General features: G+C 38.5%; 1 protein-coding gene across 3 annotated transcripts in view; it reads right to left on the bottom strand.

Annotated features, from left to right (window-relative positions):
• Positions 1-17,207, bottom strand: part of LOC106073156 (26S proteasome non-ATPase regulatory subunit 10-like) — a 50,682-nt gene that overhangs the window by 23,798 nt on the left and 9,677 nt on the right. Inside the window, exon 1 of one of the 3 annotated variants that reach the window (XM_013233640.2) lies at positions 6,283-6,718. The exons of the other annotated variants lie outside the window; for them this stretch is intronic. Within the exon in view, the coding sequence (XP_013089094.2) occupies positions 6,283-6,319 (37 nt within the window). The 5' untranslated portion in view covers positions 6,320-6,718. Of the gene's footprint in view, positions 1-6,282; positions 6,719-17,207 lie in introns of those variants that run through there. 3 annotated transcript variants of the gene reach the window in all.

Here is a 17,207-nt window from a genome sequence, read left to right as displayed (position 1 = left end):
CAATTTAATAGGCTTTGAGTCGATTGACTAGCCGATTCAGAATTTGGACTGTAGACCTTAATAGATCTATATCCTTACAACGGCTTTGGCCGTACATTTACGTAATTCAGCAAACATTTGGATAAATTATAGTGATACACAGACTAGGGGGTTGTCAAGGGGGTTGTCTTTATGATAAGAACGAAAGGAGATCCAGGCCAATACGATTGTGTGTCTTAGTGTGTGGATTGTGGTATGTGTATGGCTTTCGATGTGTAAGTGTGTTCGGTATTTGTAAACGAGCGATATAAAACAATAAGGGTTAGTGTAAGTGTGTTATGGAGTGTGTGTGTTATCTTCTTATCTTATATAATACAGACGTTACTTCAAAAAACAAACAAAAAATGATTACGTCCTACGCGTCATGCATTTAGTCATGCATATTAACCAATGACTTAAATTCTGCCAAGCCAGTGGTTTTCCTGGCTAGCTCAGGCAGCCCATTCCATGCTCTAATAGCACTAGGGAAGAAGGAGTATTAGTACAAATTTGTCCTAGCATATGGGACGAGAAATGCGCCTTTATCTTTGTGTCTTTCAGAGTGTGTGTGTTTCTATGGTGACGGTGGGAAGAGGTTAGCGATTGGTTGGTGGCTATATAGTCTGAATGATGCAAGATAAAGCGGCATTGTCGTCAGCTGTTTTGGGTAGTACAGACGACTCCAGAACGCCAGAGTGAAAAGACGTGTTTTTGTAGTGAGTTAGATTTTGCTAAGAATATCATTTTATAGTATTACTCAAGACTGCTACATTTATTTCATTTTATCTCAAGTTAAACTTGTCTGTATTGTAATAAAAGTTATAATTAATACTGTTCATTGACAAGTGATTCAAGTTATGTCAAGTTAAGATATAATATGCCTACAGCGGTTAAGATGTCTGCCAAAAGTTTGGTGCTACAAGTCAACGACCGTCCACAGTTCTTTTTAAGATTAGAGATTGTCCATTCGATCACTCATTAAATGGGCTCCCAGCAATTAGGGCTCCCTTGCTGACACAATTTTGGGACAAACATATAGAAATCAATACGTTAAGTGTATTAAATGTATCGCCATGTGAACGCAATTAGGGTTTTAATTATTTTCTCAGCAGAAACAAATTCACCAACACTGGCTACGATACATGCAGTTTATATCTAGATTGAAACAATAGTTAAACTACTGATATGCTGATATCAAAATGTAGGCCGTCATAGTTCACGTGTATCGGAGATTTTCTTGAAATCGACAGGCTCGGCCGGCATTAGGCATAGGCAAACTAGGTCCTCCGATGGATTGGGGCCTTGCACGGGTCTCAAAACTATTCTTTCAGAGAAGAAATATCGAAAATTGTCCCCAGTGTTATGGTTAGAGTACAATAGGTTTTAAATAAATTGCGTAATTTTTTTTTTGGCTGTTTATTTTTTTTTTTTTTTTTCTGTTTCATTTTGGGGCCACAAATTTCACTTCGCCTAAGGCCTCCGCTTATCTAAGACCGATACTGCAGGCAGCCCTACTTGAGACCTCGAGTTCACGTTTATTTGAGAGCGACTCGAATACAAAGAGGCCTATATACGTCTCGCTGTCATCGTGTGACATTTATGTTCCTTCTAAAAAAAAATAATATTTTTTCTATCAAACCAGCGGTGAAAAGCATTGCTCCGAGTTTTAAAAAAATGGCACCAGAAAATATAGCACCGGAAAGTATAAACCTCTTAGCAAAATGCTATTAAGAAAATTATCGAAATAAGGAGATCCAATTTCTTAAAGTTGGAGCATGAGGGTTGACATAAAAGTTTGTGAAAAAAAAAATCCGTCACTATATGGTCATAAGGGAGGGGGTGGTGGTTGAGGACTAAAGAGCTTAGCTTCCGAACCGAAGGATCTCGGGTTCAAAGCACAGCGGAGACTGAGATTTTGATGCTCGATATATTTTTAGGGCGCCCTTAAGTTCACCCCTCTATTGGGTACCTGACATTAGTTGGATGAAAAGTGACGAGGCTGGTCGTTGTGTTGGTCCTATGACACCCTCGTTAACCTTGGGCCACAGAGACAGATGACATTTACATCATCTGCCCCATAGATCGCAAGGTCTGCAAGCGTTACTTTACACATGAAAAACCATCATTTATTAGTGGCATAAAGTAAAGTTCCCCTTTCAGACCTTGTGGCCTATAGGGCAGATGATGTAAAGGTCATATTGTAGTGCAGTTATCTTACAGCGCTTTAATAAAGGAAATGAAAACGGGAAAAAAACGGGAAAAAAAAACCTAACCCTATCTTACAGACTGGGCGACAATGGAAAAAAATATGACAATATTACATTTAATTGTAATAAAATGTGTTGTCATTGATGAATCGTAGTGGGATATTGACCAAAATGTGCTTTTTTGTATTGATGGAGATATCTGGGTTTATATGTTGAAATAACTGGGTTTATTTCCTAACCAATCCTGGTTGAAGGAATTACCCAAACTCAAAACGTTATCTCAGTAACAACGGTCCATGTTATCACGGCGTCAAATGTACGACTGATAGAAGGGCGATAACTCTAATGTTTTGACAAGATTACGAGTTCGTGTATAAATGGAAGGAGCGGTGATAATGAATGTCTATTTGTATTTAAGTCAAAATGTCTATTTGGTTTCAGTCAAAAATGTCTATTTGGCTTCAGTCAAAATGTCTATTTGGTTTCAGTTTGAATTATTATTTGGTTCTAGTTCTAAAATCACTAAATTTAGAAAGCCTTCAGTAGAGAAGACTTAAAAGTAAAGTAGCAATTATCTTCTTTTTTGTAAAGCAACGTCTGTATTGTATAAGATAAGATAAGATATATTTTTTGTTAAAGTCTAAACAACTATTATTTTTCAGGACAAAGGTATATTTGGTATAATATTATACTGTAAGGGTATTGTCATGTTTAACGATTTATTGCTGTTGACATGTTTGTAGAAGCATTGCTGTGATTTTACTTTGGGTGTTTTGAAGTTGATTAGCTTCGAGATGATTTTTTTTACTGGTGTTGATGTTTTACGTTTGCAATGTTGATAAAATGTTGATGTGTTCATCTCCCGATATTGCGGTGCTGCTCAATAGATTTAAAGAAGTACAAGAAGAAAAAAAAATGGGTTTTAACTCTTTTTAACTCCGTAATTATTTTCCACGTTCTGACAGAATTGTTCATTTTCCACATTTGTACAGTTTACCCCAGCGGTTCGCAACCTTTTAAGCTCGGCGACCCCTTTTTACAAATCCCCCACTCTGCCGCGACCCCCCCCCCCCACGACACACACATACAATAATAGAAGAGTAGACAATAACAATCCATATTTTCGATGGTCTTAAGCGACCCCTGGCAAATGGTCAATCGACCCCCCAAGGGGGTCGCGACCCACAGCTTGAGAACCCCCTGGTCTACCCTGTTACGATAAAACTTCAATAACATTTTAGATTGTAATCACAAAACGTTACTTTTGGTATAGAATCTCAGGAGAATGCATAGCTCTATATATACAACACAAATCAAAGTTTATAAAAACAAGAAATTAATTGAAGTTAAGGAGCTCGAATCAACGATGGTATCGTTCATTCGGAGAGAAAGAGTTAAGACACGGGTAAAAGAAGCGAAAAGCAGAGGGAGAGAGAGAGGGAGAGAAGAGATAGAAGAGAAATAGGGAGAAAGAGAGAACATTAAATCAATGACATTCTGCAAAAAAAAAAAAAATCAGAGCCGTTATTGCTATTGCCAGTTGTGACTTGTAGTACCAAACTGCTGGTAGACAACTAAACCGCTGTAGGCGTATTGTATCTTTACTTATAAAACTTGAAATTGCTTAAATAACTTCTTTGTGAATAAAACTGAATTAAAACGTTTATTATATTATAGACAAATTTAACTTGAGATGAAACAAATGCAGAAGACTTTAGTCATAACATAAATTGATATTTTGAACAAAATCTAACTCACTACAAAAAAAAAACGTCTTTTTACTCTGGCAATCTGGAGTCGTCTGGCGTACCCAAGATAGCTTACGACAGTGCGGTAATCTTGCATCATTCACAATGCATAGCCACCAACCAATCGCCAAACTCCTCTCACCGTAACCATAGAAACACACACGACAATCATATCACATAAAAATCGCACCAGCCACGGAATTTCGTTTTCCGGTCATGAAACGAAAAGTTCAAAAACTTCACACCCACCGTCCTAGTCACTTCTGTCTGAATCTCAAAACCGAAACTTTAGCTTTTTTTTTTACGTAATAATAACTTTTAATAACTATAACAATAATAATAATAATAATGTAATAATCAGTTCGTCAGAATCTTGATGTTTGATGGCATTATTCTGAACCTCAAAGCTCCACATAGTATAGCTTATTTATAGCTTAAGATAAGATACCATCACAGACAAGATACCATCACAGATAAGTTACCATCACAGATAAGATACCATCACAAAGAACATATCATCACAGAGAATATACCATCACAAAGATTGTACCATAAGAGAGATGGTACGATCACAGAGAAGATACCATCAGAGAGAAGATACCATCTTAAAGAAGATACCTTTACAGAAAAGATACTATCAGAGTGAAGATATCAGAGATAATATACCATCCCATTCAAGATACCATCACATACAATACGCCATCACAGAGAAAATACCATCAAAGAAAGGATGTCATTACATAAAAGATATCACAGATATGATACCATCAGAGAGATGACACCATCAGAGAGACTACACCATCAGACAGACGATACCATCACATATAAGATACCATCACAGATTCCATCTCAGACAAGATACAAGTGACACATTTTCAATAACAAAAAAAAAAAGCCAGTTTGTTCAAAAATATTTCCGATGTTCCTTCAGAGTTAGAAAATAATTACATCCTAGCTCTAACCTCCGGCACGACAAGGGAAGAGGGGGAGGGGTTTGGCAGCGGCCAGGCAGCATCTGGTGTAAAACTCCACTTGTAACAGTTGAGACTTTTTGTTATGGAGATTACGAAAAAGAGAAGCTAAATCGACCACCGGGCAGACAATGGCTTCTACGTCTGCGCTGGATGCAGCAAAACAAAACAGACGACTCGCAGCTGGGGCTGGTGTATCCACGTGAAACACTGGACTCAATTCATCTTCGGACTCGGAAGTCAAGCCTTATATGTGTGTAATATACAGAGGCGTAGCGAGGGGGGGGGGTGGCAAGGGGGGCACGATATCCCGAGAGACACCCTCAGGGGAGGGGGGGCGCTACACACAGAGAGGCTCAAAACAATAATTTTTGTTAGGTAATACATTCTAAGGTTATTCGTATTATATTATTATTAAATAAGTTTTCTTTATAAGCCTATATTTCTAGGTGCCGTGATGTTCATGGAAAATAGGAAGGAGGGGGGGGGGGCGCCAATAAATTTTCTTGTCCAGGGAGCACGTTTGGCTCAGTACGCCCATTGTGCAATAATTAAAATATGTTGGATAATAAAGGTACATTATTATTACATATATTAAACATAAATGAATAACAGCACCAGGGACCAAGTTTTTAAGAGAGAAAGTAGTGAATTAAAATGCTACGAAAATAAGGGCATGCGCCGACCGAGGCTCGAACCTGTGACCTGTGACACTGGATTCGACACCACCGCCTAGCGATAACGCACCAAGCGAAACTAGCCTCTAGACCAGCGGACATTTTTGGACATTCCGATGGTCTAGAGGCTAGTTTCGCTTGGTGCGTTATCGCTAGGCGGTGGTGTCGAATCCAGTGTCACAGGTTCGAGCCTCGGTCGGCGCATGCCCTTATTTTCGTAGCATTTTAATTCACTACTTTCTCTCTTAAAAACTTGGTCCCTGGTGCTGTTATTCATTTATGTTTAATATATGTATGTATCATTTGTTTCAGCACCTAGCTTCAACTCTATGTTTACATTTACATTATTATTATTATTATTTATTATGATTATTCCATTGTACACATGTATATACTAAATTCAATGTGAAACAATTTCACAAAACACAAAATTTCTATAAAGTATCTTGACATCAAAAGCTTTATGTAAATCTAATAACATTTTTAGTCATATGGCTACGTCTAGGTTTAGTAACCTTCTGTGCTGGAGTTAAGCAACAAATAGGATTCGAACATACAGTCATGCACCAAGGTGTTACATCTATATTGAGAACATCAGTATCCTTTAATCAAGACACGCTCAAATTTCGAGTTGAAATATTTAAAAAAAAAATATACTCACGTTTGACCATGTACTGATAAACTGAATGGCGTGGCATGAAGAGTAAATCCTTAGAAAATAAACAGCCCAGAAGAAGTCAATTAGCAGCCAAGAATTAAGAAAACTTCAATATAGTCTAGACCCTTGTATGTATACAATTAACCGCTTAACTTCATGCACTGGTTTATCGCTAATTATTAGGCCGGTCCAGTTTTTTTATCCTTCCTATCGTGTCTAGATTAAATTAAAAATCATGCATTCAGAGATAACAATCTTGAAATGTCAGCCTGTTTCTAATTTAATAACAAAGTTTTCTTTATATATGAATTTGATCTTATAAACAGTAAGTTCAATAATTGAATAATATGTTCAGTCGCTGACTTCAAAACAAAAAAAAAAGTGAGCTTCTCTTACACAGTACGCCGGTGGTTATACGTTGCATTGTGCTAAGTTCAACCTTATATTTACACTTTGGTTTTAAGAATAGCGGTAAAAAGGGGGAGCGTGGGGGCTAGAGGAAGGGGGTAGTGCGGTGAAGAAAGAGAGAGAGAGGGAGAGGGGGGAGAGTCGGCATTTTCCTGTCAACGCGCGGAAAGCCATTAGCTGGAAAAAACCATTGGATAGTTTTACGGTTGATAAAAGAAGCAATTAAAAAAAAAAAAAAAACATAAGAGCAGTATGTGACTCAAGAAGTAATATTTAGTAACAGGTTTCGATGCGGCCTGTTCCGGGTCCGCGACCGACATGCGCAGTGGGAGGGACAGAGGCCGTCTGACTTGGAAACAGCCAATGGGAACGCTGCAAATAATGATCGCGAGACAGTCGCGAGGGAATATCTCCTGCGTCTCACGAGGTCAGATAGCTGGGTGTCTCCTGGCAGTGAACAGGAAAGAAAGAAAAAAAAAATTAAATGGGTCAGACTTAAATTTAAAACCAACAATTATTTAGATTCCCTCCTTCTCGTATATAGATCTAGTATACATACAGATTGGGCTCTCTATCTTGCAATGGAACCTTTGAAATTCAGTGACCTAGTTTTTCAGTTCCGTCATGTATGATCGGGCTAGTAGTTGGCTTCTCTTTGAATAACCGGTAATACTTTTTAATATTTCCAATGTCAAGGATGTCCGAGTGTTTCATACAAAGGGGTGCGACAAATACACACATTGTTGACGGAACATAAAACACTGTCGAGGGACTATGAAAAGATCTCAATGGCATGTCTGAAATAGAGTTCCCTATCCAACACGCATTAAATACACACCAAGACTTAATTGGAATTCCACTTTTAACTCTTACACTCCTGACGATACCAACATTGATTTGACCCCATTAAATGAAATTATTTTTTTTGTTTATAAAGTTTTAATTTGTGTTGTATAAAAAGAACTAGAATTATATACCTTAACTCTTTCAGTGCGAATTATTTTGATAGAAAAAAATGAAGCTTTTCGGGATTTACTTGCTAAGAGTAACGCCGCACTGTAAGAGTTAATTAACATTCCCTGATTGCACACAAAAAAAGTTCTTGAAGTTGAATCATAACATGGTAGTGCAACAAATGAGCAAAATGCATAATTCATGGGAAATAATTACGGAGAGAAAGAGTTAAAAAGTCAATTAAATTGTATCGTCTTAAGACACGCTGTTGTCAAACAGTGGTCATAAGTCATTGAAAACCACCTTCCTTCAAAGAACAGTACCAGAAAAAAGAAGAAGAGGCAGGCAGAGAAAGCGATGGGAAGACAACATAAAAGAATGGACGGGCCTGTGGTTGAAACGAATTCTATCCAAGGCAAAAGACAAAGAGGAATGGAGAAAGATGGTTAACAGATCTAGTGTGGTGCCCCAACGGTTCAACAGACTAAAGTATAGGTGAAGGTGGAGTCAGTGAGAGCCCGACATTTAAACTAGAGGGCCATGTGATATGCGCGACGGACAGTCATCTCAAAGAGGCGAGTTCGCATCCAAGCACGGCATCATTAAAAGTTAACCTGGAGAAGCTTCAAGACGTAGATCAAGGGAAGGACGTAATTCTTTTCTTTTGTATAAGAAATGTATATAACAAACGTCTGTAACCAATAAGAAAAAAAGATTTTAAAAAGTCTCTAATTTATAAGATAAGATAGAAAATAATGTTGAAATAAATATGTAATTAAAAAGACTAAAAGATCAAGTCTGTAGTTTATAAGATACGGTTAGAATACTATGTTGAAATAGTCGTCTGCTAATACTAGCCAGCGTATGCTAATTTAAGTATTTACTGTTCTTATCGCGTTTAAGATACTCGGGTAAAGTCAAGAAGTGAACAAGTGTATTACAGCCCTGAAGTTGTGGAGAAAAGTGACCAGAGCAATAACACTTTCACATACGAACAAAAAGCATATATATATATATATATATATATATATATATATATATTCAGGGCCGGCTCTAGCTATTGCGTGGCTTTATGCGTAACGGATTGCGAGGGGCCAAGTCTGGGTAGGGATAAGGGTAACGTCAACATTAATAAAAAAAATTATTAAATGGAAGCTGACAATGGCTTTTTTTTTAATCACGCGTATGATTGGCACCCCAAAATGACAATTTTTTCTATTTTCTTGAGATTTTCATGAGTTTTTAGGGGATTTCAATAATTTCAGGAGATTTCCAGGACTTTAGATATGTTTTGCAATTACATGAGATTTCCAGGAGACTCTGGAAAATCAGGAGGCCGCGGAAACCCTGTTATTATATATAAGTTATAATTTATTAATTTAAGAATTTACACCTAGAATTAGCGCGGAGCGGCGGGACCTGTAAAAGTACTTGCCCACTGCGGCCGCATAGGTAGTGGTGGTCTAAGTCCGGCCCTGTATATATAAATGTATATACTCATACATCATACATGCACACACACACATATACAAACACACATACTTTCAGTTGCAAGTGTTTCTAGTAGTGACTTATTCAGTTATTAGTTGTATTTATTATAGGAGTCTCTTTAGTCAGTGTATTTTATGGTAAACAGCTCACTCGGTTTATGATAGCGGTTTCTTTGGTGTAAAAACAATGCATACAAAAACAAGGGTGGAGTAGACAAGGTAGAAAACATGTTCAATTTAATCTTTGCATAAAACACAGATACCGAAAATGTGACCATGCAAGGTGAAGGACGCATACTTTTATACGTGTATAGCTAGTAACAAACATGTCCATGTCAACAGTTACCTGCTCGCAATCATCAGCCCGAACGTAGTGTTATCTGTATATTATATAGAGTTTAGATCTAGTACTAATCATAACAGCCTATCTGATGGATGGATGATCCTACATACATTCATAAATACAGACAGACAGACAGACAGACAGACAGACAGATAGATAGATAGATAGATAGATAGATAGATAGATAGATAGATAGATAGATAGATAGATAGATAGATAGATAGATAGATAGATAGATAGATAGATAGATAGATTATATTAACTGATAGGGCATGTGGGCGAGAGATAGAGCAACAGTTCTCTTGAGACCTATATACAGTTGCATAGTTAGGAATTCGCCATCATTTGGCGTAATATTTAATATTAAATGTAAAAAAAAATATGAGCACTTTCCCCGGCGTGCTCGGCTTTCGGCCTCGACTGTAACCCCTAGCGTCTTGGATACGAGTGTGTACTAGTGATTAAGGAATGCCTGCCAGACAAAACACTCGTTCAGACAGGCCGAGGGAGGGAAGCTGAGTTCCAAGAGGCTTCCACCTCACTCGTAAGACAATTACGAAGACTTAGATCTAACAGCCCACACAGCACCCAGTGTCTCGGGGAATAAGAATTGCACTCATGCCTGAACACTCGCATAGGACATAAATAGTATCTCTCGCTCTCTTTCTATCAATATTTCTACCAGAGTAGTGTGTGTGTGTGTGTGTGTTTGTTTGTTCACTTCCTACGTGTGTGTGTGTGTGAGTGAGTGTTTGTTCACTTCCTACGTGTGTGTGGGGGGGGGGGGAAGTCGAGTTTAAGCTCTTTGTCTTTTAAACTCAGTTCATTATCCCCCCCCCCCCACCCGTTCCTTAGTTTTGATGACCATTCCTGTACTTTGACTAACTGTGGAAAGAGGCGAATGTAAAGCGGTCACCAAACCAACGAATCAATACTTTCACGTTGGGCCTGCTTGCAGTAATGATTACGGGGGGGAGGGGGGGCAAGGGGCCCCCAAATATTATAGCTCATGCAATTGTAAGTGTGTGTGTGTGTTTTTGTGTGTGTATGTGTGTGGAGCTGTCCAAGAACTGGACCTTCGCCATTTCATATCTACACCGTCGTATCTGAGCAATAGTAAAGGCTCGCGGGACGGAATTATTGTGGAACGAGTTGCCCGGTAAATTGAGGTAGACGTCGTGGCTACATACCACTTAGGGGAGTATCCACTTCTGACGTCCACAAATAGATTCTTGTTTATCCTTTTCCATCTAAGAATCATTTTTTAATTAATTAATTTTTTTCATTAAAAAAAAATATTTTAAAATATACGAAATAAAATAGGAACATTATTTGGATTAAATAATAAATGAATTCCACTAGTCAGCTTCCACATGTTCCGTCTCGTTATGACGTTATTAATGGATGCACCTTATACCATCTTTACAACGTCAGTCATTACACTCACACACACACACACACACTTACATATAAGACACGCACATTATCACATATAAAGTGTTATGACATGATTAGGATTTAGTTATTTGTTTCGGGAATAAGGGGAAAGTTTTACTTAGCGACAAGTGACGTGACCGCTCTAAGCGACGCTAAAAGAAGACGCTTCTTGTAGAGCAGTAGAATAGATACGGATTTACGGACATAGCGGACATCGGACGATTCCCTTCTTGATTATTAAATATCGTTATAGAACAACATCAGCGTTGACTACATATTTGATTGTTTCGGCCTTTCGCCGGTGTTACTGAAGTAGTTGAGTTCAGCGTTACTTCCAGTCAGATCTACACTAGACATATTGCCAAGAATCAACACCGCGCGGAAGCTTAACAAAAGACAAATACATAAACACTCACACCTATACAAACACACGTGAAACACACAGACAGAGGAGACACTTCCTAGGTCATGTGCTTGGATATCGACACAATGTATTTACTTTCTTAGAGAGAGACAGACAGACAGACAGACAGAGAGACAGACAGAGAGACAGAAATTCAAGCCAAATTTAATTTAAACTAACCAAGAAGTTATTTATTCAGTTGGACCAGTTACTATTAAGATATCACTTGACAATTATTAGTAGCGTATTCACATGTAATATTACATTCGAGCCAATCGGGCTAGTGGGGGTCAAAGTCAGACGCTGCTGTAATCCAACGATGTTTTATACTTCTGCTATTATATTAAACATTCCAGCGCAGTTTTAATCACACCATGAAATAATTTAATAGTAGCGACTGCAGTATTAACTCTTTCCCTTCTAATCGACGATCCCATCGTTGATTTGACCTCATTAAATAAATGTATTAACTTTTTTAGTTTTATCTAAAAAGAGCATTCCCCTTTAATCATATACCAAATAAAAATACAACATTTTCTGATAACAATGGACAAAGCTATTGAAGCTTAATCATAACAGGGTAGTGAAATACTAATGAGCAAAATGAAGAAATCCATGGAAACATGGGAAAAATAATTACGGAGAGAAAGAGTTAACGAATGTCAAAGCATTGACTTCATTGACTTACTCAATAATAAGTCTTATAAACCAAATAAAACGCAACTCGAATGAATCAGCCGAAGTGCAGTTACAGATCTTGAAGATTGATGTCATTAGCCAAGCCCTATCTTAAAACGGACATTGTCACAATTTTGACCAATTGAAAGTGGCCTTAAAAAAAAACAACGCTCGGGGCTATTACATGATTGGTAAACAAACGTAAACACTTGAACAACTTCTGATGTCCTTGACATTCTTTGAAGCTAGTTTACTATTCATTCATTTTTGCCGCTTTTTTTTTTTTTTTTTTTTTTAAAGAGTCTAGTGTTTTCAGAGACCTCCCCAGGCCCTTCATGTTCGGATGGCCAAGCGCTTTGCCACCACGCTCCAAAACATTTGAGATACGCCTTACATAGATCATTGTCACCGTCTGCATCACGTTTGTCAAAATGGAAGACAGAATATACACATTTGACTAGAGCAGCGGTTCTCAACCTTTATGCTCGGCGACCCCTTTTTACAATCCCCCACTCTGCCTCGACCTCACCCCCACCCCCACACACACACATACAGCAATAGAGGAATAGACAATAACAATCCATATTTTCGATGGTCTTAGGCGACTCCTGGCTAATTGTCAATCGACCCCCTAGGGTGTCGCGATCCACAGATTGAGAACCCTTGGACCAGAGTAACACCTTTGGTAAAATCACTAAATTTAGAAAGCCTTCAGGACAGAAGACTCAAAAGTAAAGTAGCAATTATACATAAAACACTGAACCATAATCTTCAAATACATAAACAAAATTTAATAAAATACTCAGAAAGACACAAAAATAAAGGCACATTCCTCGTCCCATATGCTAGGACAAATTTGTACAAATACTCCTTCTTCCCTAGTGCTATTAGAGCATGGAATGGATTGCCTGAGCTACACAGGAAAACCAGTGACTTGGCAGAATTTAAGTCATTGGGTAATATGCATGACTGAATGCATGACGCGTAGGACGTAATCATCTTCTTTTTTGAAGTAACGTCTGTATTGTATAAGATAAGACAGAGGAGCACATGGAGGCCAAGCGTACTGAAGAAACTTTACTGGGCGAACCGGCTGTGAAGCATTTCATAGATACGAAATGAATGCCTGGTCATCAGCTTTGGTTAGACCGATGTCGCCTACAAAGCAGTTCTCCATTTTACACGTAGCTGATCTAATTATAAAGGAACGATACACTCTGGGATCAGCAGCGTCCCAAGCGATGCCAGGATGTACGTCTGCGTCCAGCAAGCTGCCTGAGGGTCACCGGCTCCTGATTGTTCCTCAGGGTTGACTCCAGAAGCCTTTACCACGACTTTCCCTACTGGTCTACTTGCCTTTGCCCTTTCTTCTGTTTGTGATAGTAGTTCCGCCGGATCCAAAATGTGATAATAGTTCCGCCGGATCCAATATCTGAGCCAAAGGGGAAGGCTGATAGAAGCAGCGTCCCAACCATAATTGAGAAACACTGGAGGTGAAGTCTTATTCTCTGCATTTACAAACAACAAACACTAAAGTAGCATATTTTAATCTGATGTGGTCAAGGGAAGGAACTGGATAAATGGTACAGATGAAGACTAGTTTCATTTATAGTTAGATTGTTTCAAATGTATTATTACTGGTCTAACTCTAATTATTTGAGACTTATACCACTGGAAGAATGTTATAGATGAGATAGAAATATATAAAATCATTTTAAATAGAATACACAGTATTTAAGTTTGCATTTTTCTTAATATTGTTGTAACTCTCTAGGTTAGGCACTCAACGAAAAGGCAGGCAACTCAACACAGTCTAACAGGAAATAAATAGTTGTGTTTATTCACTAGGGCAAACACATGACATCCTTCAGCTTCCTCTGAGTCTTACTACTAAGTATACAGTGCTACTTAACCCGAATGTGGACCAACGACAGCCTTACCCGCTTCGCTCCAGGTCCCTACTACAACCTTCAGGCAGCACAAAAGTTATCCTTTTAGTTTCCCAAACATTCAGACTCTTCACAATCCCTGATGCACGTCAGCCTTCCCCGCTTCACTCCAGGTCCCTACTACAACCTTCAGGCAGCACACAAGTTGGACTCTTAGTTTCCCAAACATTCAGACTCTTCACAATCCCTGATGCACGTCAGCCTTCCCCGCTTCGCTCCAGGTCCCTACTACAACCTTCAGGCAGCACAAAAGTTGGCCTTTTAGTTTCCCAAACATTCAGACTCTTTCACAATCCCTGATGCAATGTTCTTCTCTCCATTCTAGCGTCTTCCTGTTTACGTTCACTAGTGCGCTAGTGCGCATCTCAAGCACTGGTGCAAGGCAGGGTCACAACACTATTATAATAATTGTTAATGTTAGCTTGTTATGAAAGTATCTTGGAGTTATTTCTCCCTGCCAGTTTTTTTAATCTCTTCTTTGCACTCACTAATTAAGGAAGTGAGATCGAATGTAGAACTAATGACAGACTCATGTTGTTATTGAGCGTAGGAGAGACCACTAGTCTATTTTTAAAGGTGTCCTTCTGGGTCAGCTCCCGTATCCAAGGTGTAGATAGATATGTATGTGGCCTCCATCACTTTGTTTGTTTGCGTGGTGACCCGCCTGACCCGAAATCAATATTGACACTGGTTGTTATGGGGGTAGGGGGGATGTACTAGGAGGAGGTAAGCACCTTCAGTCAGCCACTATTGCTTACTTCCCTTGACTTATTTTTGTGTTTTCTCGACAACGCGTTACTGTTTGTGTGTGTAAGAGAGAGAGAGAGAGAGAGAGAGAGAGAGAGAAAGAGAGAGAGAGAGATAGTCTGCGCGAGTTAAGAGGATGTGTGAGAGTCTGTATGATGGTGGTTATGTAAATATGAGTGTTTGTAGAGTCCAGTGGCGTAGCATCCATGCAGGGCCGGTCTTAGGCCACTGTAACCTATGCGGCCGTTGTGGGATCCGCACTTTAAAAGGCCCCGTGCGAAATCTGGATGTAAATTATTGAATTAAACCATTTCAACTTATTCTGAAAGGATTCCTGAAATTCTCCTGAAATTGCAAAATATACGAAAAAGTCATGAAAATCTCCTGAAATTATTAAAATCTTCTGAAAACTCATGCAAATCTCCTTAAAAACAGACAAAATTGTTATTTCTGGGTGTCATTTAATTTGGGAAACGCCAAAGCTTTCTTTTAATAAAAATTTAATAATTAGACGAATTTTAACCAAAACAAGAAGTTCTAATACTTAATTTACTTTAATAGTCACTGGCATACACATATAGATCTAAATCTATCTCGACACCGGTATTCTGCTAGTCGATAGTAAATCTAAAAAAAAAAGCAGATCTGTATCGCCTTCTTATTGGAAAACTACTATAGTAGTGAAAAGTTAATTTGACAGTGATTTTGTACTTAGTAAAGAATGAATAAAATGCAAAGACAAATTTATTTTCTAATACAAAATCTAAATTTTTCACTTGTTATCCTTATCCCTACTCAGACTGGGCAACGCGCAATCCGTTTCGCGTAGGGCCGGCAATCTGTAGGACCGGTCCTGCATCCTTCGCCCTGCGCGAAGGGGTTCAATGGAACCGGGCCCACGACCATTAGGGGGCCCCCAGCCTGTGGCGTATTAACCATGGCGCGAAAGAGTTCCTTGCGCTTGGGACCCTGACTCATGGTCAGTTGGGGCCCACATGAGAGCTTAGCTAGAACATTGGTTTGTTCATTTGAAACAATTTGAAGTCGTTTAATTCTGTTCAGAAGTTGAACAAACATTGACTTGTAAGACACTATTAATTGTAAGGAGCCCTAACTGAATCAAACGTAATGACATTATTTCGTATTAAAAAAAGGTACGATCTTAACATTGGAATGTCATCTGGAAATGTACTATTACATTTAGATTACTCATCTCAATAGCCATCTCAATAAAATAAATCCCACACAACTCCCCCTTTGTAGACACTGCGCCAACCCTTATGAAACCGTAAACCATCTCCTTTTTGAATGGCCCTTCCTAATCCACCTTAGGCAGACCCTACTACCACTCCAGCCTCAACATAACCAACACCCTGTACGGCAGTGCTGAACAACTGAAGAAAACAGCACACTATTTTTCCTTGGCACAGTCTGCAAAAGAGTTGACAGCTCAGCAGCAAAAAAGCTGGCTAGAAGAAGAAGAAGATTACTCATTGTTACTAAATTTGTCTTATTGGCTGGAGGGGGGGGGGGCTACCAAGATATTCTTGAACCCGGGATACGCCTCTGGTAGAGTCTGTGCATGTGTGTTTGTGAGGTCATGAAGGAAAGGTTAAGGAGAAGATCAAGACCAGACGAGAAAAAAAAAGGGCGGCTGAACAGGTGGACAAATGGACGAACTAGTTCTTTAGAAAATAAGGCAAACTCACACGGAAAGAAGTTACAAAGAAGGTTACCTTCTATTGAAAGAACCGCATAATCATGTCATAAATCTCAATACTGCTGGAATAAGCTCCATTTTTTTTTACATAAAACAAAATTTATTAATCACCACCAATCGATCAACTAATTTTTTTTTATTGATTCATGTATTGTCATCGACTATGAATAATTATGCAAAATTTCAACTTGATCTGAGAATGGTAAGTGGGAGAAAAACGTGCACAAATCATAATAAGGGGAATAACTCCACATATACAGACACATCTCTCAATAAGTACCATCTATTTAACTTTTTCAATGCCATAGAATAATAACAATTTACCAATGTATCATTAAGTCATTTTTTTTTATTGATTCATGTTTTGTTAGGTACAACAGATGATTGTGTAAAGTTTCAAATTGATCAGAGAATAGGTTTGGGAGAAATAACGTGTACAAAATTTGTACCAGACAGAGTTGAGCTTTGTAAACTTGAAAATCATCTGACACGTCTTGTAGAGTTAACTGCAAGCAAACTTTTCTAGACAACTGAGGAAGTTATTCATTAACAAAGAGTTGATTCCCTTTTTACTGCCAAAGTAAATCAAAAGCTTAGAAAAAAGGCTGTGGTGATTGGAAGTTTTATATATCCGCGGGCCACATCTAAATTCGATCCACTAGTTGGTAACTCACATTCACTTATCTCTTTTGTAGCCATTAATTGGTAACTCACATTTACTTATTTTCTTTTGTGGCCACTAATTGGTAACTCACTTTCACTTATTCTCTTTTGTGGCCACTAATTGGTAACTCACTTT

This window comes from Biomphalaria glabrata, chromosome 17 (assembly GCF_947242115.1).
Source record: "Biomphalaria glabrata chromosome 17, xgBioGlab47.1, whole genome shotgun sequence".
Taxonomy (NCBI): Eukaryota; Metazoa; Mollusca; class Gastropoda; family Planorbidae; genus Biomphalaria; species Biomphalaria glabrata.
This window is presented reverse-complemented; position numbering and strand designations above follow the sequence as displayed.